Consider the following 15,664-nt stretch of genomic DNA (forward strand, 5'->3'; position numbering starts at 1 on the left):
TTCCATAGTTTTTCACAGGACACTGAATATGGTTCCCTGGGCTATACAGTAGGCCCTTGTTATGCACCATTTCTCTGTATAATAGTTTGCGTCTACTAAGCCCAAGCTCCCAGTCTAGCCACACTCCCCTCTTTGGCAACCGCAGGTCTATTCTCTGTGTCTGTGAGTCTCTTTCTGTTTCACGGATAACTTCATTTGTGTCATATTTTAGATTCCTTGTATTAGTAAAACCATATAGTATCTGTCTTTCTCTGTCTGACTTACTTCACTTACTATGATAACTTCTAGGTTCATCCATGTTGAAGCAAAATGGCATTATTTTGTTGTTTTTAATGGCTGAGTAACATTCCGTGTGTGTGTGTGTGTACACACACCACATTTTCTCTCTCTGTTCTTCTGTTGATGGATATTTCGGTTGCTTTCATGTCTTGGCTGCTGTAAATATTGGTCTGTGAACATAAGGGTACCTGTATCTTTTCTCTGGCTATGTACCCAGGAGTGGGATTGCAGGATTATATGGCAGCTCTGTTTTTAGTTTTTTGAGGACTCTTCACACTGTTTCCATAGTGGCTTCACCAGTTTACATTCCTGCCAACAGTGTAGGAGGGTTCCATTTTCCCCACACATGCTCCGTTTTCTTGACGACTATATTCTGACTTGGTGGAAAGCAGCTGGGGAAGTTGTAATGTCCATAAAGCTGTGATAATAAATTAAAAGTATATTATTCCTGTGAGAAATTTTAGTGTAAGATTTTCCCTGAGTTTAATTTTCAGATGATTTATAACTGTGTATCTTTATCTTCCCAAAGATATGATCAGTCTCCGTATGCATTTGATATGCATTTATTGGCTTTGTGTATTAGGCACGCACTAAGTTTTACCGGACCATCTCTTCTAGTTTGCAGTCATCCTGACAAAAGTATCCAGGGTCACTAAAATGCAAGTTCCACTAGATGGGAATCTTATCCACCTTGTTAATAACTGCTGTAACTCTAGTGCCTCGAACAGTGACCAAGATGTTGCAGTACTCAGTAAACGTTTTTGAATAAAAATTGTACTATTAGTCTTAACAGAAGGGACAGTCAAACCTTAGAGAAGTTTTATTACTTGTGTGTGTCATGTATATAAAAAGTAGCAGTTGGGAGATAAGCCTGGATATCTGTTACCAAAACCCATGCTCTGGTACAGCATGGCCTCTTATGCAGATGAATTTGGATTCCGTCCTATAAGCAGTGAGGGGCACTGGAAGTTTCTGAGACAGGGTTGGTGTGATAAAAGCAATTTTAGGAATGCAGAGATGTATCCTGTAAATTAAATTAGATGTGTCATGTAAAGGAATGAGAATAGGGGAAAAGTCAGACCATTGCACCAGTCTGGTAGGAGGCAGAGAGGTTGGACTAATATAGTATCTGAACAAAGAACAAATTTGAATACCATTTTAAGGTGGAACTGACAGAATGTATTGGCTTAATTTGAGCAGAAATTGGAGGAGGTAGATAATTAGGAGGTTTTCAATACAGGTACTTGGATAGAAAATAGAAACAGGGCAATTAGTAATCAAAAAAGAGGGATCAGGAGATATCCCTATTTAAAAACAAACAAACTTTTTTTTCCTTTTTCTTTTAAGGGCTACTTATGATCAATGTCAACGTGATTTCATTTATATTGAATTTAAGATGACAGTAGGAATGAAGTAATCAAATAATTGAAGATAATATCACTAAAGTTTGGGGGAAAGATAGGAAAAAATGTCCTACATATTGGGAAAAATACCCTGCAGATAGGAAAAAAAAATCACTCCTTTTTAATTTTTTAAACGTTTGGTATTAACCACAGTAATTAATTGAACGGTTTTGCTTTGTCCCCCTGAAAATAGCCAAACCGTCGAGCATATTATTAAACTAGTGGAAGAACATGGCAGTGATATCTGGTGGACTCTTCCCCCGGAGCAACTTCTTCCAAAAGAAGTCTTATCTCAGGTGCCTTTTCATTTGTACTTCAACAGCCTTTGTGTGTATCGCATGATTTAATGACAACACGGGAGGTTCCTGGGAGTTAAAAAGTAGTGATACTAACATGTCCAGTTCATGAGTTTAGTCATCATAAACTAGGAGCCAGAGAAGTTTGAGAGTAGACATTTTGAATTTACGAGAGAAGCTGGGTGTTCGTGGAGGAGCAGACGCTGAGGGGGTTTGCTGTCTCCCTGAGGGCCAGGATTGACTGCAGCTGCTCTGCTGGCTGAGTAGAGACACATGTGACTGTGGGAGAACAGTGCCTAACACTGGTGCATCAGGGACTTCATAGGACGTGAGTTCAAGTTGCCTGATGGCATCGCACACGGAGAAATCCAAACTGGAAGGTAATTGCAAGAAAATGAACACAGTTTACATTTACATTAATACATGGGTAGGTGGCCACAGTCACTTGTACATGTAGATGAAGTAGTGAAGTAGTTGTCCCTAATAGCAGAATACTTAAGAAATGTCAGTGTAAAATGTGAATTTAATGGTTGTATTTCATTTTCTTAAGACTTTTTTTTGGATATTAATTGTAAGTATCATGATCTTTGTGTAATTAAAATGTTTTTACGTTATGTTATTAGGTTGGTGGTCCTGATGCTTTGGAGTACGTGCCAGGTCAGGATATTTTGGACATCTGGTTTGATAGTGGAACTTCATGGTCTAATGTTCTTCCAGGTAATCTAAAACAAGAGGTCTATTGCCTGTCAGGCAGTTTTGAAAATTAATGCTATCAGAAGAAATCTCTAATCAAGAACTTGTTTTTTTTTTTTTTTTGCTTTTTTTGGAAGTATATCTCCTTAGTTAGTTCAGTCGCTCAGTCGTGTCCGACTCTTTGCGATCCCATGAATCGCAGCACACCAGGCCTCCCTGTCCATCACCATCTCCCGGAGTTCACTCAGACTCACGTCCATTGAGTCGGTGATGCCATCCAGCCATCTCATCCTCTGTCGTCCCCTTCTCCTCCTGCCCCCAATCCCTCCCAGCATCAGAGTCTTTTCCAATGAGTCAGCTCTTCGCATGAGGTGGCCAAAGTACTGGAGCTTCAGCTTTAGCATCATTCTTTCCAAAGAAATCCCAGGGTTGATCTCCTTCAGAATGGACTGGTTGGATCTCCTTGCAGTCCAAGGGACCCTCAAAAGTCTTCTCCAACATCACAGTTCACAAGCATCAATTCTTCGGCGCTCAGCCTTCTTCACAGTCCAACTCTCACATCCATACATGACCACAGGAAAAACCATAGCCTTGACTAGACAGATCTTAGTCGGCAAAGTAATGTCTCTGCTTTTCAGTATACTATCTAGGTTGGTCATAATTTTCTTACAAGGAGTAAGTGTCTTTTAATTTCATGGCTGCAGTCACCATCTGCAGTGATTTTGGAGCCCAAAAAAATTAAGTCTGACACTGTTTTCACTGTTTCCCCATCTATTTCCCATGAAGTGATGGGACCGGATGCCATGATCTTCGTTTTCTGAATGTTGAGCTTTAAGCCAACTTTTTCGCTCTCTCAATTTCATCAAGAGGCTTTTTAAGCTCCTCTTCACTTTCTGCCATAAGGGTGGTATCATCTGCATATCTGAGGTTATTGATGTTTCTCCCGGCAATCTTGATTCCAGCTTGTGTTTCGTCCAGCGTTTCTCATGATATACTCTGCATATAAGTTAAATAAGCAGGGTGACAATATACCACCTTGACGTACTCCTTTTCCTATTTGGAACCAGTCTGTTGGTCCATGTCCAGTTCTAACTGTTGCTTCCTGACCTGCATACAGATTTCTCAAGAGGCAGGTCAGGTGGTCTGGTGTTCCCATCTCTTTCAGAATTTTCCACAGTTTATTGTGATCCACACGGTCAAAGGCTTTGGCATAGTCAATAAAGCAGAAATAGATGTTTTTCTGGAATTTTCTTGCTTTTTCCATGATCCAGCGGATGTTGGCAATTTGATCTCTGGTTCCTCTGCATTTTCTAAAACCAGCTTGAACATCTGGAAGTTCACGGTTCACGTATTGCTGAAACCTGGCTTGGAGAATTTTGAGCATTACTTTACTAGCATGTGAGATGAGTGCAATTGTGCGGTAGTTTGAGCATTCTTTGGCATTGCCTTTCTTTGGAATTGGAATGAAAACGGACCTTTTCCAGTCCTGTGGCCACTGCTGAGTTTTCCAAATTTGCTGGCATATTGAGTGGAGCACTTTCACAGCATCATCTTTCAGGATTTGAAACAGCTCAATTGGAATTCCATCACCTCCACTAGCTTTGTTCATAGTGATGCTTTCTAAGGCCCACTTGACTTCACATTCCAAGATGTCTGGCTCTAGATTAGTGATCACATCATCATGATTATCTGGCTCGTGAAGATCTTTTTTGTACAGTTCTGTGTATTCTTGCTGCCTCTTCTTAATATCTTCTGCTTCTGTTAGGTCCAGACCATTTCTGTCCTTTATTGAGCCCATCTTTGCATGAAATGTTCCCTTGGTATCTCTAATTTTCGTGAAGAGATCTCTAGTCTTTCCCATTCTGTTGTTTTCCTCTATTTCTTTGCATTGATTGCTGAAGAAGGCTTTCTTATCTCTTCTGGCTATTCTTTGGAACTCTGCATTCAGATGCTTATATCTTTCCTTTTCTCCTTTGCTTTTCGCTCTCTTCTTTTCACAGCTATTTGTAAGGCCTCCCCTGACAGCCATTTTGCTTTTTTGCATTTCTTTTCCATGGGGATGGTCTTGATCCCTGTCTCCTGTACAATGTCATGAACCTCATTCCATAGTTCATCAGGCACTCTATCTATCAGATCTAGACCCTTAAATCTATTTCTCACTTCCACTGTATAATCATAAGGGATTTGATTTAGGTCATACCTGAATGGTCTAGCGGTTTTCCCTACTTTCCTTCAATTTGAGTCTGAATTTGGCAATAAGGAGGTCATGATCTGAGCCACAGTCAGCTCCTGGTCTTGTTTTTGTTGACTGTATAGAGCTTCTCCATCTTTGGCTGCAAAGAATATAATCAATCTGTTTTTGGTGTTGACCATCTGGTGATGTCCATTACAGTCTTCTTTTGTGTTGTTGGAAGAGGGTGTTTGCTATGACCAGTGCATTTTCTTGGCAAAACTCTATTAGTCTTTGCCCTGCTTCATTCCACATTCCAAGGCCAAATTTGCCTGTTACTCCAGGTGTTTCCTGACTTCCTACTTTTGCATTCCAGTCCCCTATAATGAAAAGCACATCTTTTTTGGGTGTTAGTTCTGAAAGGTCTTGTAGGTCTTCATAAAACCGTTCAACTTCAGTTTCTTCAGCGTTACTGGTTGGGGCATAGACTTGGATAACTGTGATATTGAATGGTTTGCCTTGAGACGAACAGAGATCATTCTGTCGTTCTTGAGATTGCATCCAAGTACTGCATTTCGGACTCTTTTGTTGACCATGATGGCTACTCCTGATGGCTACTCCATTTCTTGTGAGGGATGCCTGCCCGCAGTAGTAGATATAATGGTCATCTGAGTTAAATTCACCCATTCCAGTCCATTTTAGTTTGCTGATTCCTAGAATGTCGATGTTCACCCTTGCCATCTCGTTTGACCGCTTCCAATTTGCCTTAATTCATGGACCTGACATTCCAGGTTCCTATGCAATATTGCTCTTTACAGCATCGGATCTTGCTTCTATCACCAGTCACACCCACAACTGGGTATTGTCATTGCTTTGGCTCCATCCCTTCATTCTTTCTGGAGTTATTTCTCCACTGATCTCCAGTAGCATATTGGGCACCTACTGACCTGGGGAGTTCCTCTTTTGGTATCGTATCATTTTGCCTTTTCATGCTATTCATGGGTTCTCAAGGCAAGAGTACTGAAGTGGCTTGCCATTCTCTTCTCCAGTGGACCACGTTCTGTCAGTCCTTTCCACCATGACCCGTCCGTCTTGGGTTGCCCTGCAGGCATGGCTTGGTTTCATTGAGTTAGACAAGGCTGTGGTCCTAGTGTGATTAGATTGACTAGTTTTCTGTGAGTATGGTTTCAGTGTGTCTGCCCTCTGATGCCCTCTTGCAACACCTACCATCTTACTTGGGTTTCTCTTACCTTGGCGTGGGGTATCTCTTCATGGCTGCTCCAGCAAAGCACAGCCGCTGCTCCTTACCTTGGACGAGGGGTATCTCCTTACTGCTGCCGTTCCTGACCTGCAACGTGGGATAGCTTCTCTAGGCCCTCCTGTGCCTGTGCAGCCACCATTCCTCAGGTTGCTCCTCCCGGCCGCCGGCCCTGGCCTCGGGTGTGGGAGGCTCCTGCCAGCTGCCAGCCCTGGCCTCGGGCTCGGGGTGGCTCCTCAGGGTCACCGTCCCTGGCCTCGGGCGCGAGGTGGCTTCTCCCAGCCGCCCCTGACCTCAGATGCGGGGTAGCTCCTCCCGGCCGCCGCCCTGACCTCGGACGCTGGGTGTCTCCTCTCGGCTGTTCGTGTGCCGTCGCAGCCTGGCACTCTAGGCCGCTGCCCCTGACCTTGGACGTGGGGTAGCTCCTCTTGGCCGCGCTTAGTGCGCCGGCTCGCCGCCGCCGCTGCCTGCGCTTAGTGCATCTCCTACTATAGTATAATTTTAAACCTGAAACAGCCACTGGAAATCATTGAACCCAGTGTCTTCTATGAAGTTTTACATAGAACCACAATACATAAGATAAATAAAGGTGGGAATTTTCTTCTTCCTCTCAGTCAGCTCATTCTCTTTGACCTCCTTGGCAGCCCCAAGGTACTGAGTTTGTAGAACCAAGCGTGGAAATCTCTGAAATAGCCTGACCCGATCTCATTTTTCAGAAGAGGACATGAGATTGAATTGTGGTCACACAGGTTAGTGTCAGAGTAGAACTCGGGCACCCTGCTTTTCCGTACTTATTCTTCAGTACTCCATTACCTTCTCACAGCTTTCTCCCCTCTCTCCACAGACAACTGACTAGTTTCTACTTGCCCATGGTTGGGGTGAGCTTTTGACTCCGTGGATAAAGAGGAAGGAGAGATTAGGCAGGGGTCAGAAGGGAGTAGTAGCCGGCACACAAAGGGTGCGTTTAGATGTGCGCAGATGCCTTCAAGGATGCTAAGTGAAAGGTGAGAGGTAAAGTGTCCTCACTGAGAGCTTACAGACAGGTCCCGGGAGGTTACAGGGATGAGGCGGTTTCCTTTCTGGAGCAAAGGAATGTGGAAAAACGCCTCGCATGTGCCGCTCACCATTGTTGAAGGGACTGAGCAGGATCGTAGTCAGGTTTTACTTGGGGTACCCTTCTGGTAGTGGGCCTCATTATTGAAAGGACATGAGTGTGATTCCTAGCAGGTAAATGTGTTCCGCTATTTGGGCCTTTCTTTCCGCCTAGGAAATTTGAGAAGTAAAATATGCATAAATTCATGTTCACTCTGTTTTATAGCTAAATGTACATAAAAATTCATAATAAAATATGTTTATAATATGATTTTTATTTAGTAATGTTCAGTTGTAGTAATGTTTAATAGCAACAATATTAAATAGTTTCTAATATTGTACTCAAGAGAAAATATTGCCAGTTTAGGCACTTTGTTTTCCTAAATTATATTGAAAATGTAAGCAGATAACACTTCATAAGGTTGGTAGGTAGGTTAAGTAGTGTTATAAACAGGAAAAAGAGTTACCTTCTACTGTGTTTGGGGTAACATCCTGCATTTCAAAATAGCATATGCCATGTATGAAATAGTGCTTTTGAAGTATTTTTCAAAGTTCATTAGCTGCTTCAGCCTTGATACAATAATGTTGATTATAAAAACTCCCTTCTAGAATTACTCTGAGAATTAAATGACAACAGTAAAGTTATTAGATACTCAGTAAATAACTGTTGAATTAATAAAAATAGTAGTTTATTTTCACTAAAGATTTAACTGGTAATACTGATAATTGACAGTCATTATGAATTAGTTCCTAATTTAGATAATATTTTAGCTGTCTGTTTTTGGAAGATCATACTGTAAAGTTTATTTCCTTTATCTTGGTTAATAAATTGACAGTGAAGGTAACAGCTGAGGTGAGCGTAGTGTGGCCACTGGGTGGAGGATGACACAAGCAATAGGTGACATGATTACTTTTAATATTTAAATAAGTATTCATTTCCATTTTTTAACTTTAATTGACTTAGGTTTCTGGTTTTTGTTTGTTTTCATATTTATTTTGGAGGTACTGATCAAAGAGCAGATTTGTACTTGGAAGGAAAAGACCAGCTTGGGGGTTGGTTTCAGTCTTCTTTATTAACAAGTGTGGCAGCAAGAAATAAGTCACCTTTTAAGTAAGTATTGCACCTGAGCTAAACAAGCGAGCATACCTTGAGTATTTCTGCTGAGTACTTGCCAGTGTGAAATAATATGTGCTGAGTAATATGTATGTGATAAAACACTGCCCTTAATTAGTTTGCCGGCTTCAGTCTCATGAGAGAAATAAGTTTGAAATAATAAGAAAAGAAAATACACAAAGGAGACAGTAATACAGAAAAGTTCTTTCACTCTGATACAGATCATAAGTCCCAGAAGTAAAACCGGCACTGACTGGCATAGTAGAGAAACCCATGGAGAGCTTGACCTTTAAATGTGGTAGACACGGATAGATGTAGAGAGGATATTCTAGTTTGATTAAGGACAGTCTTGACCAGATACCCTTATATTTGTAATTTCCACAAGTGGCTAATGAACTGGAACATTTGTTCAGTGAATTTTATTAAATTTGGGGTTCTTACTTAGTTACAGATAATAGCTTTTCCTTATTCAAATATGTGGATTCTACCCAGAAGGATTCTTAAATGGCTTAAGATTTTTGCCATCTCACAATGAAAACTCTTCTCAGAGTAGTTGGCATGTTTATGTTTCTAGTATAACATGCTTTTAAAAGTCGATGGAACGGTAGGTATATTTCTCAAATTGCCTTTTTGAACAAAGATAATTTTGTGGTGATAATTTTTTTTAAGACATACTTTTTCTTGGTTTGTTTTAATGATCAAAATCAGTACATTTAGATGATCAGGAGATAATTTTTTGGTGAATGTAAACATAAAAATACTTTCTGTGTATAGAGAGCTTAGTATTTAATAACCAGGATAAATAAGCAGCTTAGAATTATACTTTGAAGAAAAATTTTCATACATAGTCTGTTAAGAAAAATTTTTTATTTTTGTGTCAAACTAAGATACTCTTTTTAAGCTCTTAAGTCATCTTCAAAATGTCCATCATAATTGTGTTTATTAGTATAGTAGCTCATTTGTCTTCTTAGGACAGTGGTTGTTCATGGATTTACCCTTGGAGAAAAGGGAGAAAAGATGTCCAAGTCTCTTGGGAATGTTATTGATCCTGATGTTGTCATCAATGGAGGACAAGTAAGTGGTTCCCTAAAAATTCATTTTATTTTTGTTTTAAGGCTCGTAATTTGGCAGTAAGACCCTTAATATAGTTACGTCAATGTAAAAAAGAAACCTCACAAAACTGATTTTTACACTTGTAGCAAATGCCTTACCATGTTTTAGATCTAGACTCTTTAAGTTTTGTGTGACTTTTTTGAAAATGTGAAGGATTGGGATTGTTGTGGCTTTTTTTACTTATTTCAGGTCTGAATCTCCAGTTAGGTTTACACTATCCCTTTTTTAATTGTCTGAACTTTAAAACTTTATAAACTATGGTTTTACAGTTAATAGAAAAGTGAAGAGGAACTAAAAAGCCTCTTGATGAAAATGAAAGAGGAGAGTGAAAAAGTTGGCTTAAAGCTCAACATTCACAAAACTAAGATCATGGCATCTGGTCCCATCACTTCATGGCAAATAGATGGGGAAACAGTGTCAGACTATTTTTCGGGGCTCCAAAATCACTGCAGATGGTGGCTGCAGCCATGAAATTAAAAGGCGCTTGCTCCTTGGAAGGAAAGTTATGACCATCCTAGATAGCACATTAAAAAGCAGAGACATTACTTTGCCAACAAATATCTGTCTAGTCAAGGCTATGGTTTTTCCTGTGGTCATGTATGGATGTGAGAGTTGGACTGTGAAGAAAGCTGAGCGCTGAAGAATTGATGCTTTTGAACTGTGGTGCTGGAGAAGACTCTTGAGAGTCCCTTGGACTGCAAGGAGATCCAACCAGTCCATTCTAAAGGAGATCAGTCCTTGGATTTCTTTGGAAGGAATGATGCTAAAGCTGAAACTCCAATACTTTGGCCACCTCATGCGAAGAGTTGACTCATTGGAAAAGACTCTGATGCTGGGAGGGATTGGGGGCAGGAGGAGAAGGGGACGACAGAGGATGAGATGGCTGGATGGCATTACCGACTTGATGGATGTGAGTCTGAGTGAACTCCGGGAGTTGGTGATGGACAGGGAGGCCTGGCGTGCTGCAATTCATGGGGTTGCAGAGTCAGACACGACTGAGCGACTGAACTGAGAAACAGTATAAGAAAAAAATGAGACAGCAACTTTCATTCTTGGAAATTATACACTTTAAAGCAAGTCATTAAAGAATATAAAATCTGGGGCTGCTGGTAATTTGATTTATTTTGGAGTTGCTTTCAGAAAAGATACTGCTTATCTGTTCTTTAACCCTGTTGGCTTTTAACTGCCCTCCTAGAGTGCAGTAATCACATCTCTTGGTCAGAGTACCTTAGGCATACTGGAGAAAGCACCCCTCGCCCTCCACCCCCGGCCACTGCCCCATCACAGGGGTATCCAGGGCAGCACTCTTACTGCCCACCTGCCATGGTAGCTGTTTACAGATATCTCAGGGAAGACATTGAACCAGGCTGCAGGCCATACTCCCCCTTTTCCACTTCCGTTGTGTTTTTAGATGCAGCCTGATCTCTGAAATTGTTAGCTTATTTCATTACAGTTCAGGTACATTTTATGATCATGTTGTATTCAAGCATTTCAGAATAAGAGTCTTACCTAAAACATCTGTTCACCAGATTGTCATCAAAAGCTATTTATTTATTGGTATGTTTTTTTTTTTCCCCTCAATGAAAAGGATCACGGCAAAGAGCCCCCCTATGGTGCTGATGTGCTTCGCTGGTGGGTTGCCGAGTCCAACGTCTTCACTGAAGTCACAATTAGTCCATCTTTACTGAATGCTGCCAGAGATGACATTAGCAAGGTCAGGATCACTCCTCTTTCTGTTCCTTACTATTCCTGAATGAAAAGTTTACTGAGTCCTTGTCAAAATAATGAGGCGCATTTTGTTGGCACTTGCACAACTGAATGAAAATGAGTTCTGCACATGTTGTGAGCTTTAAAAAATAACGTATGTTAATTTTTTTGTTTAGAAATATAAGTGGTAATGTTAACATTTTTATATACTGCCTTTTTAATATTATGATATGTAATTACACTAATTTTAATATGCTTTCTGTGTGCTCAATGACCGTTCACATTTATTCCATTTATTTTTACCTACACACCGTTCTCATCTACACTGATGAACTGGGCCAGTGACAGGTGATTTGCCCTAAAATTTTAAAGAAATATAAAGAAAACTCAGTTTTTTTTAATATATTACAATGGTTGTTTCTATAACTGAGCTTTTGAAATGAGATGGGTTTTTTTGCACTTAAATAGTCTTATTTAAAAGGAATGATATAAAAATAAAGTATTCCATTAGGAAGGTAACATGAGTTGGATAAAAGTTACAGAAAAATAAAACAATTTCAGTAACAATTGAAGGACTCATATTTTTTTGACTGCATATTTCTTTTTCTCAATGTTTATAGCTTAGGAATACACTCCGCTTTCTTTTGGGAAACGTGGCTGGTTTCAACCCAGAAACAGATTCCATCCCTGTCAACAGCATGTATGTCATAGACCAGTACATGCTGCACTTACTGCAGGATTTGGCAAACAAGGTGAGTGAGCATTAAGACGCTTTTGGAGGTAACAGAGTTGTGTGTTGAAATCTGGGTTGCATGTTGAGCGGAACCAACTTTGTTAGAAACAGTAACTAAAGCACTGAGGAAAGTTATACTTGATCAGTCCCACATGTTGCTAGGTTGACTAGGTATGAAGTCTTAGAATTCTTCTGGTTTCTCAAAAAAGACGAGAGTAGTGCCTTGTGGCAAAAGTAGGCCAGGCTTCTCCTCAGAGCACATTTTCCTCTGAAAATCAGCTCCATGTATAAGCAGGAATAAAGTTGAGATGTACTTTTATTTGTCTGTAGATGTATAGAAATACCCATCTCAAAAGTATAGCAGTAACTGAAATGACAGTTCTTATGTGTCTTGTAAAATACTCTCTCATATATAAACACAAGTAATTTCTATTTTCTCCAAAATTAGAATTGCTTCCACTTAAGTCAGAGTCGTACATATAGACTTTTGCCCAGTTTTATTTATTTTTTTGCACCAATGAGGGAACATTGGTAATTTTTACCCTTTGCTGTTTTAGAATAGTGCTGTTTCATCACTTAAAACTTGATCTTTTCATTTGATGCCTGTTCTTTTGTAGAGTCCAGAGTAAATTATTCTGTTTTTTTCTGAGGATAGTAGCCTTTCATATCCAGAAATGACATTTCAAAGGTCCTTAAATGCTCTTGCATTTTTCCTGTTTTGTGTTTGTCTGCCTTTGAAACGTGTTTTTGAAAAGGAACATATTCTGCTCATGACGACTTGCATTTTTATTTGCTTACCCCAGCTTCCAAATTTATTTTGCTTTTGTTCCCTAGATTAATGATTCATATAAGCAGTATGACTTTGGAAAGGTTGTTCGGCTGTTACAAGCATTTTATACCAGGGAACTCTCCAATTTTTATTTCAGCATAATCAAAGACAGGTATGTATGACTGAATATTCACATGCTTAACAAACAGTGCTTGACTGTCTACTCTGCTTGGCAAATGTTGGAAAGCAGAGGCCAGCAGTGGGGGACCTGGGCCATTATTAAGAAGTTGGATTCTTAAGTCAAGTCTGATTGGGCAGTTTCATCCTGCTACTTGCTAGTTTGATGAGCTGAGGCAACTTATCCTATAATCTCAGTTTCTTTGTTCATAAAATGGTGATGATAATACCTATCTCAGAAAGTAGAAATGAAAAGATACCATATAAATAGCACACTCAGTGCTGTGTTTGACAAAGCAAGTCCTCAGTAAGTAGTAGCTGTGACTGTGAGGGCATAACACAGTGCTTGTTCTCAGGAGTTTGCTGGCCTTCAGGCGGGAGAAATATTCCGGTAATTATTAATATCATAACATCATATAACATCAGTGATGCCCTTTTAGAGGCAGGCTGCATGCTGTCTTCATGTTTTGCTCCTGTAGTAACTCAGCCAGTGTGAAGTGCCAGCCCTACTCATCAGCACTTCAGGGACCTTCTACTGGGATTACAAATCCCAGTCCTTCCCTTGACATACTGATAGGGTCATAAGGGTGGGGTGCCTGCATGCCTGCTAAGTCGCTCAGTCATGTCCTACCCTTTGTGACCCCATGGACTGTAGCCCACCAGGTTCCTCTGTCCATGGGGACCCTCCAGGCAAGAATACTGGAGTGGGTTGCCATGCCCTCCTCCAGAGGATCGTCTCAACCCAGGGATCAAACCTGGGTCTCCTGCATTGCAGGCAGATTTTTTTACCACCTGAGCCACCAGGGAAGCCTGTAGGACTGGGGACTCGAATCTTAAATACCATCAACTGACTTACTCATTTTCCTTTCACTAAGTTGTCTAGATTCTAGCTATTATCGATCTGTAAAACAGAATTGGACATAGCATAGCTTTGAGTTTTTGAGGAGGCAAGCACACCTGGAAGGAGTCAAGTGGAATAGAGGATTTAGTCAGAAGAGCTGAATGATGGAATATTTTATCCTTTAATTAGAAGACAGTTAGAGCCATAGGCTTAGGCAGAATAAGCTCAGCCTGAGGCCGGTCCCACCTTGGCAGTGATTGTGTATGGCATGTTGTCAACCGCTCAGTAAGTTGTTCTTGTCCAGGCTTTATTGTGAAAATGCAGACGATCCCAAACGACGCTCTTGTCAGACTGCACTAGCTGAAATTTTGGATGTAATGGTTCGCTCTTTTGCTCCCATTCTTCCTCACTTGGCTGAAGAGGTATTCCAGCACATACCCTATATTAAAGGTAAGAAATACTGATTTTTCTCTGAGTGAGAAAGACCCTGGCTGAGGGTGCAGCTTCTCCTTTTATCTGCTTCAAGTAAGAGGCACATACTCATCTATTAATACAGTAATTATTAACTGTAGTTTCTGCATCTCTTCTGTGTGTAGAGAAGTAGGATGAATTTCAGCATGTCTTTCAAGCCACTTTAAAATGCTTTCTGAAATATATTAGCAGCTTGACTATACTGAGAAATCACTTTTTCTTATCCCTTTATAAATGTCAGAAATAGGTTTTACTAAAAGTATAGTGCCTGCTAGTGAATATTTTTCTAATTTTTTTTCTGTCTGATTACATTAAACTTAAAGAAAATTAGAAATTTTACAGTGAGGATGTCACTCATGATGTTACATATAACCCAGAGACGTCTACTGTAATATTGGGATATTTCTATTTTAGTTTCTTCTAGGCATCTTTTGAGATCTTACTGTAAATCTTGCCCTTTTTTACATTTCCAAATGTTGGTGTAAATATTTGGAAACCATTTAGGATGCCAACAAAGGTCATATAGTCAAAGCTATGGTCTTTCCAGTAGTCATGTATGGATGTGAGACCTGGACCATAAAGGAGGCTGAGCGCTGAAGAACTGATGGTTTTGAACTGTGGTGTTAGAGAAGACTGTTGAGAGTCCCTTGGGCTGCAAGGAGATCAAACCAATCAATCCTAAAGGCAATCAGCCCTGACTATTCATTGGAAGGACTGATGCTGAAGCTGAAACTCCAATATTTTGGCCACCTGATGTAAAGAACTGACTCATTGGAAAACACCCTGATGCTGGGAAAGATGGAAGGCAGTAGGGAAGGGGACGACAGAGGATGAGATGGTTGGATGGCATCACCGACTCAATGGACATGAGTTTGAGCAAGCTCCAGGAGTTGGTGAAGGACAGGGAAGCCTGGCACGATGCCGTTTATGAGGTCACAAAGAGTAAGACATGGTGTAGCAACTGAACAACAAGCATCCTAAATATTAACCACAAATAACAACCCTTATTTCCCATGAATAGTAATGTGTGGTGGTTTGAGTTTTATATACAGTTTGAATGTATATATAAATTGGTTTAACTTCTTTTTCTTTAAGAACCCAAGAGTGTTTTTCGTACTGGCTGGATTAAAACCAGTTCTATCTGGAAGAAACCTGGACTGGAAGAAGCCATAGAAAGTGCGTGTGCAATGAGAGATTCATTTCTTGGAAGCATTCCTGGCAAAAATGCAGCTGAGTATGAGGTGATCATTGTGATCGAGCCTGGGCTGCTTTTTGAGATCATGGAGGTGAGTCACAGTTTGTTCCTTTTGAAATGGTGTTCATATCAAAGTGCTCCACGTAAAATCTGGTTTCAGAAGATGTCGATGTAAATCAGTTCAGTTCAGTCGCTCAGTCGTGTCTGACTCTTTGCGACCCAATGAATCACAGCACGCCAGGCCTCCCTGTCCATCACCAACTCCTGAAGTTTACCCAAACTCATGTCCATAGAGTCAGCGATGCCATCCAGCCATCTCATCCTCTGTCGTCCCCTTCTCCTCCTGCCCCCAA

General features: G+C 40.5%; 1 protein-coding gene across 1 annotated transcript in view; it reads left to right on the plus strand.

The window, feature by feature from the left end:
* IARS2 (isoleucyl-tRNA synthetase 2, mitochondrial) overlaps positions 1-15,664 on the plus strand; it is a 48,037-nt gene that overhangs the window by 27,139 nt on the left and 5,234 nt on the right. Inside the window, exons 13-21 of the mRNA XM_052653756.1 lie at positions 1,876-1,978; positions 2,602-2,695; positions 8,194-8,302; positions 9,277-9,379; positions 11,007-11,132; positions 11,746-11,877; positions 12,693-12,799; positions 13,950-14,095; positions 15,212-15,402. Coding sequence (XP_052509716.1) covers positions 1,876-1,978; positions 2,602-2,695; positions 8,194-8,302; positions 9,277-9,379; positions 11,007-11,132; positions 11,746-11,877; positions 12,693-12,799; positions 13,950-14,095; positions 15,212-15,402 — 1,111 coding nt within the window. The remainder of the gene's footprint in view (positions 1-1,875; positions 1,979-2,601; positions 2,696-8,193; positions 8,303-9,276; positions 9,380-11,006; positions 11,133-11,745; positions 11,878-12,692; positions 12,800-13,949; positions 14,096-15,211; positions 15,403-15,664) is intronic.

The sequence above is a fragment of the Budorcas taxicolor genome, chromosome 16 (assembly GCF_023091745.1).
Source record: "Budorcas taxicolor isolate Tak-1 chromosome 16, Takin1.1, whole genome shotgun sequence".
Lineage (NCBI taxonomy): Eukaryota > Metazoa > Chordata > Mammalia > Artiodactyla > Bovidae > Budorcas > Budorcas taxicolor.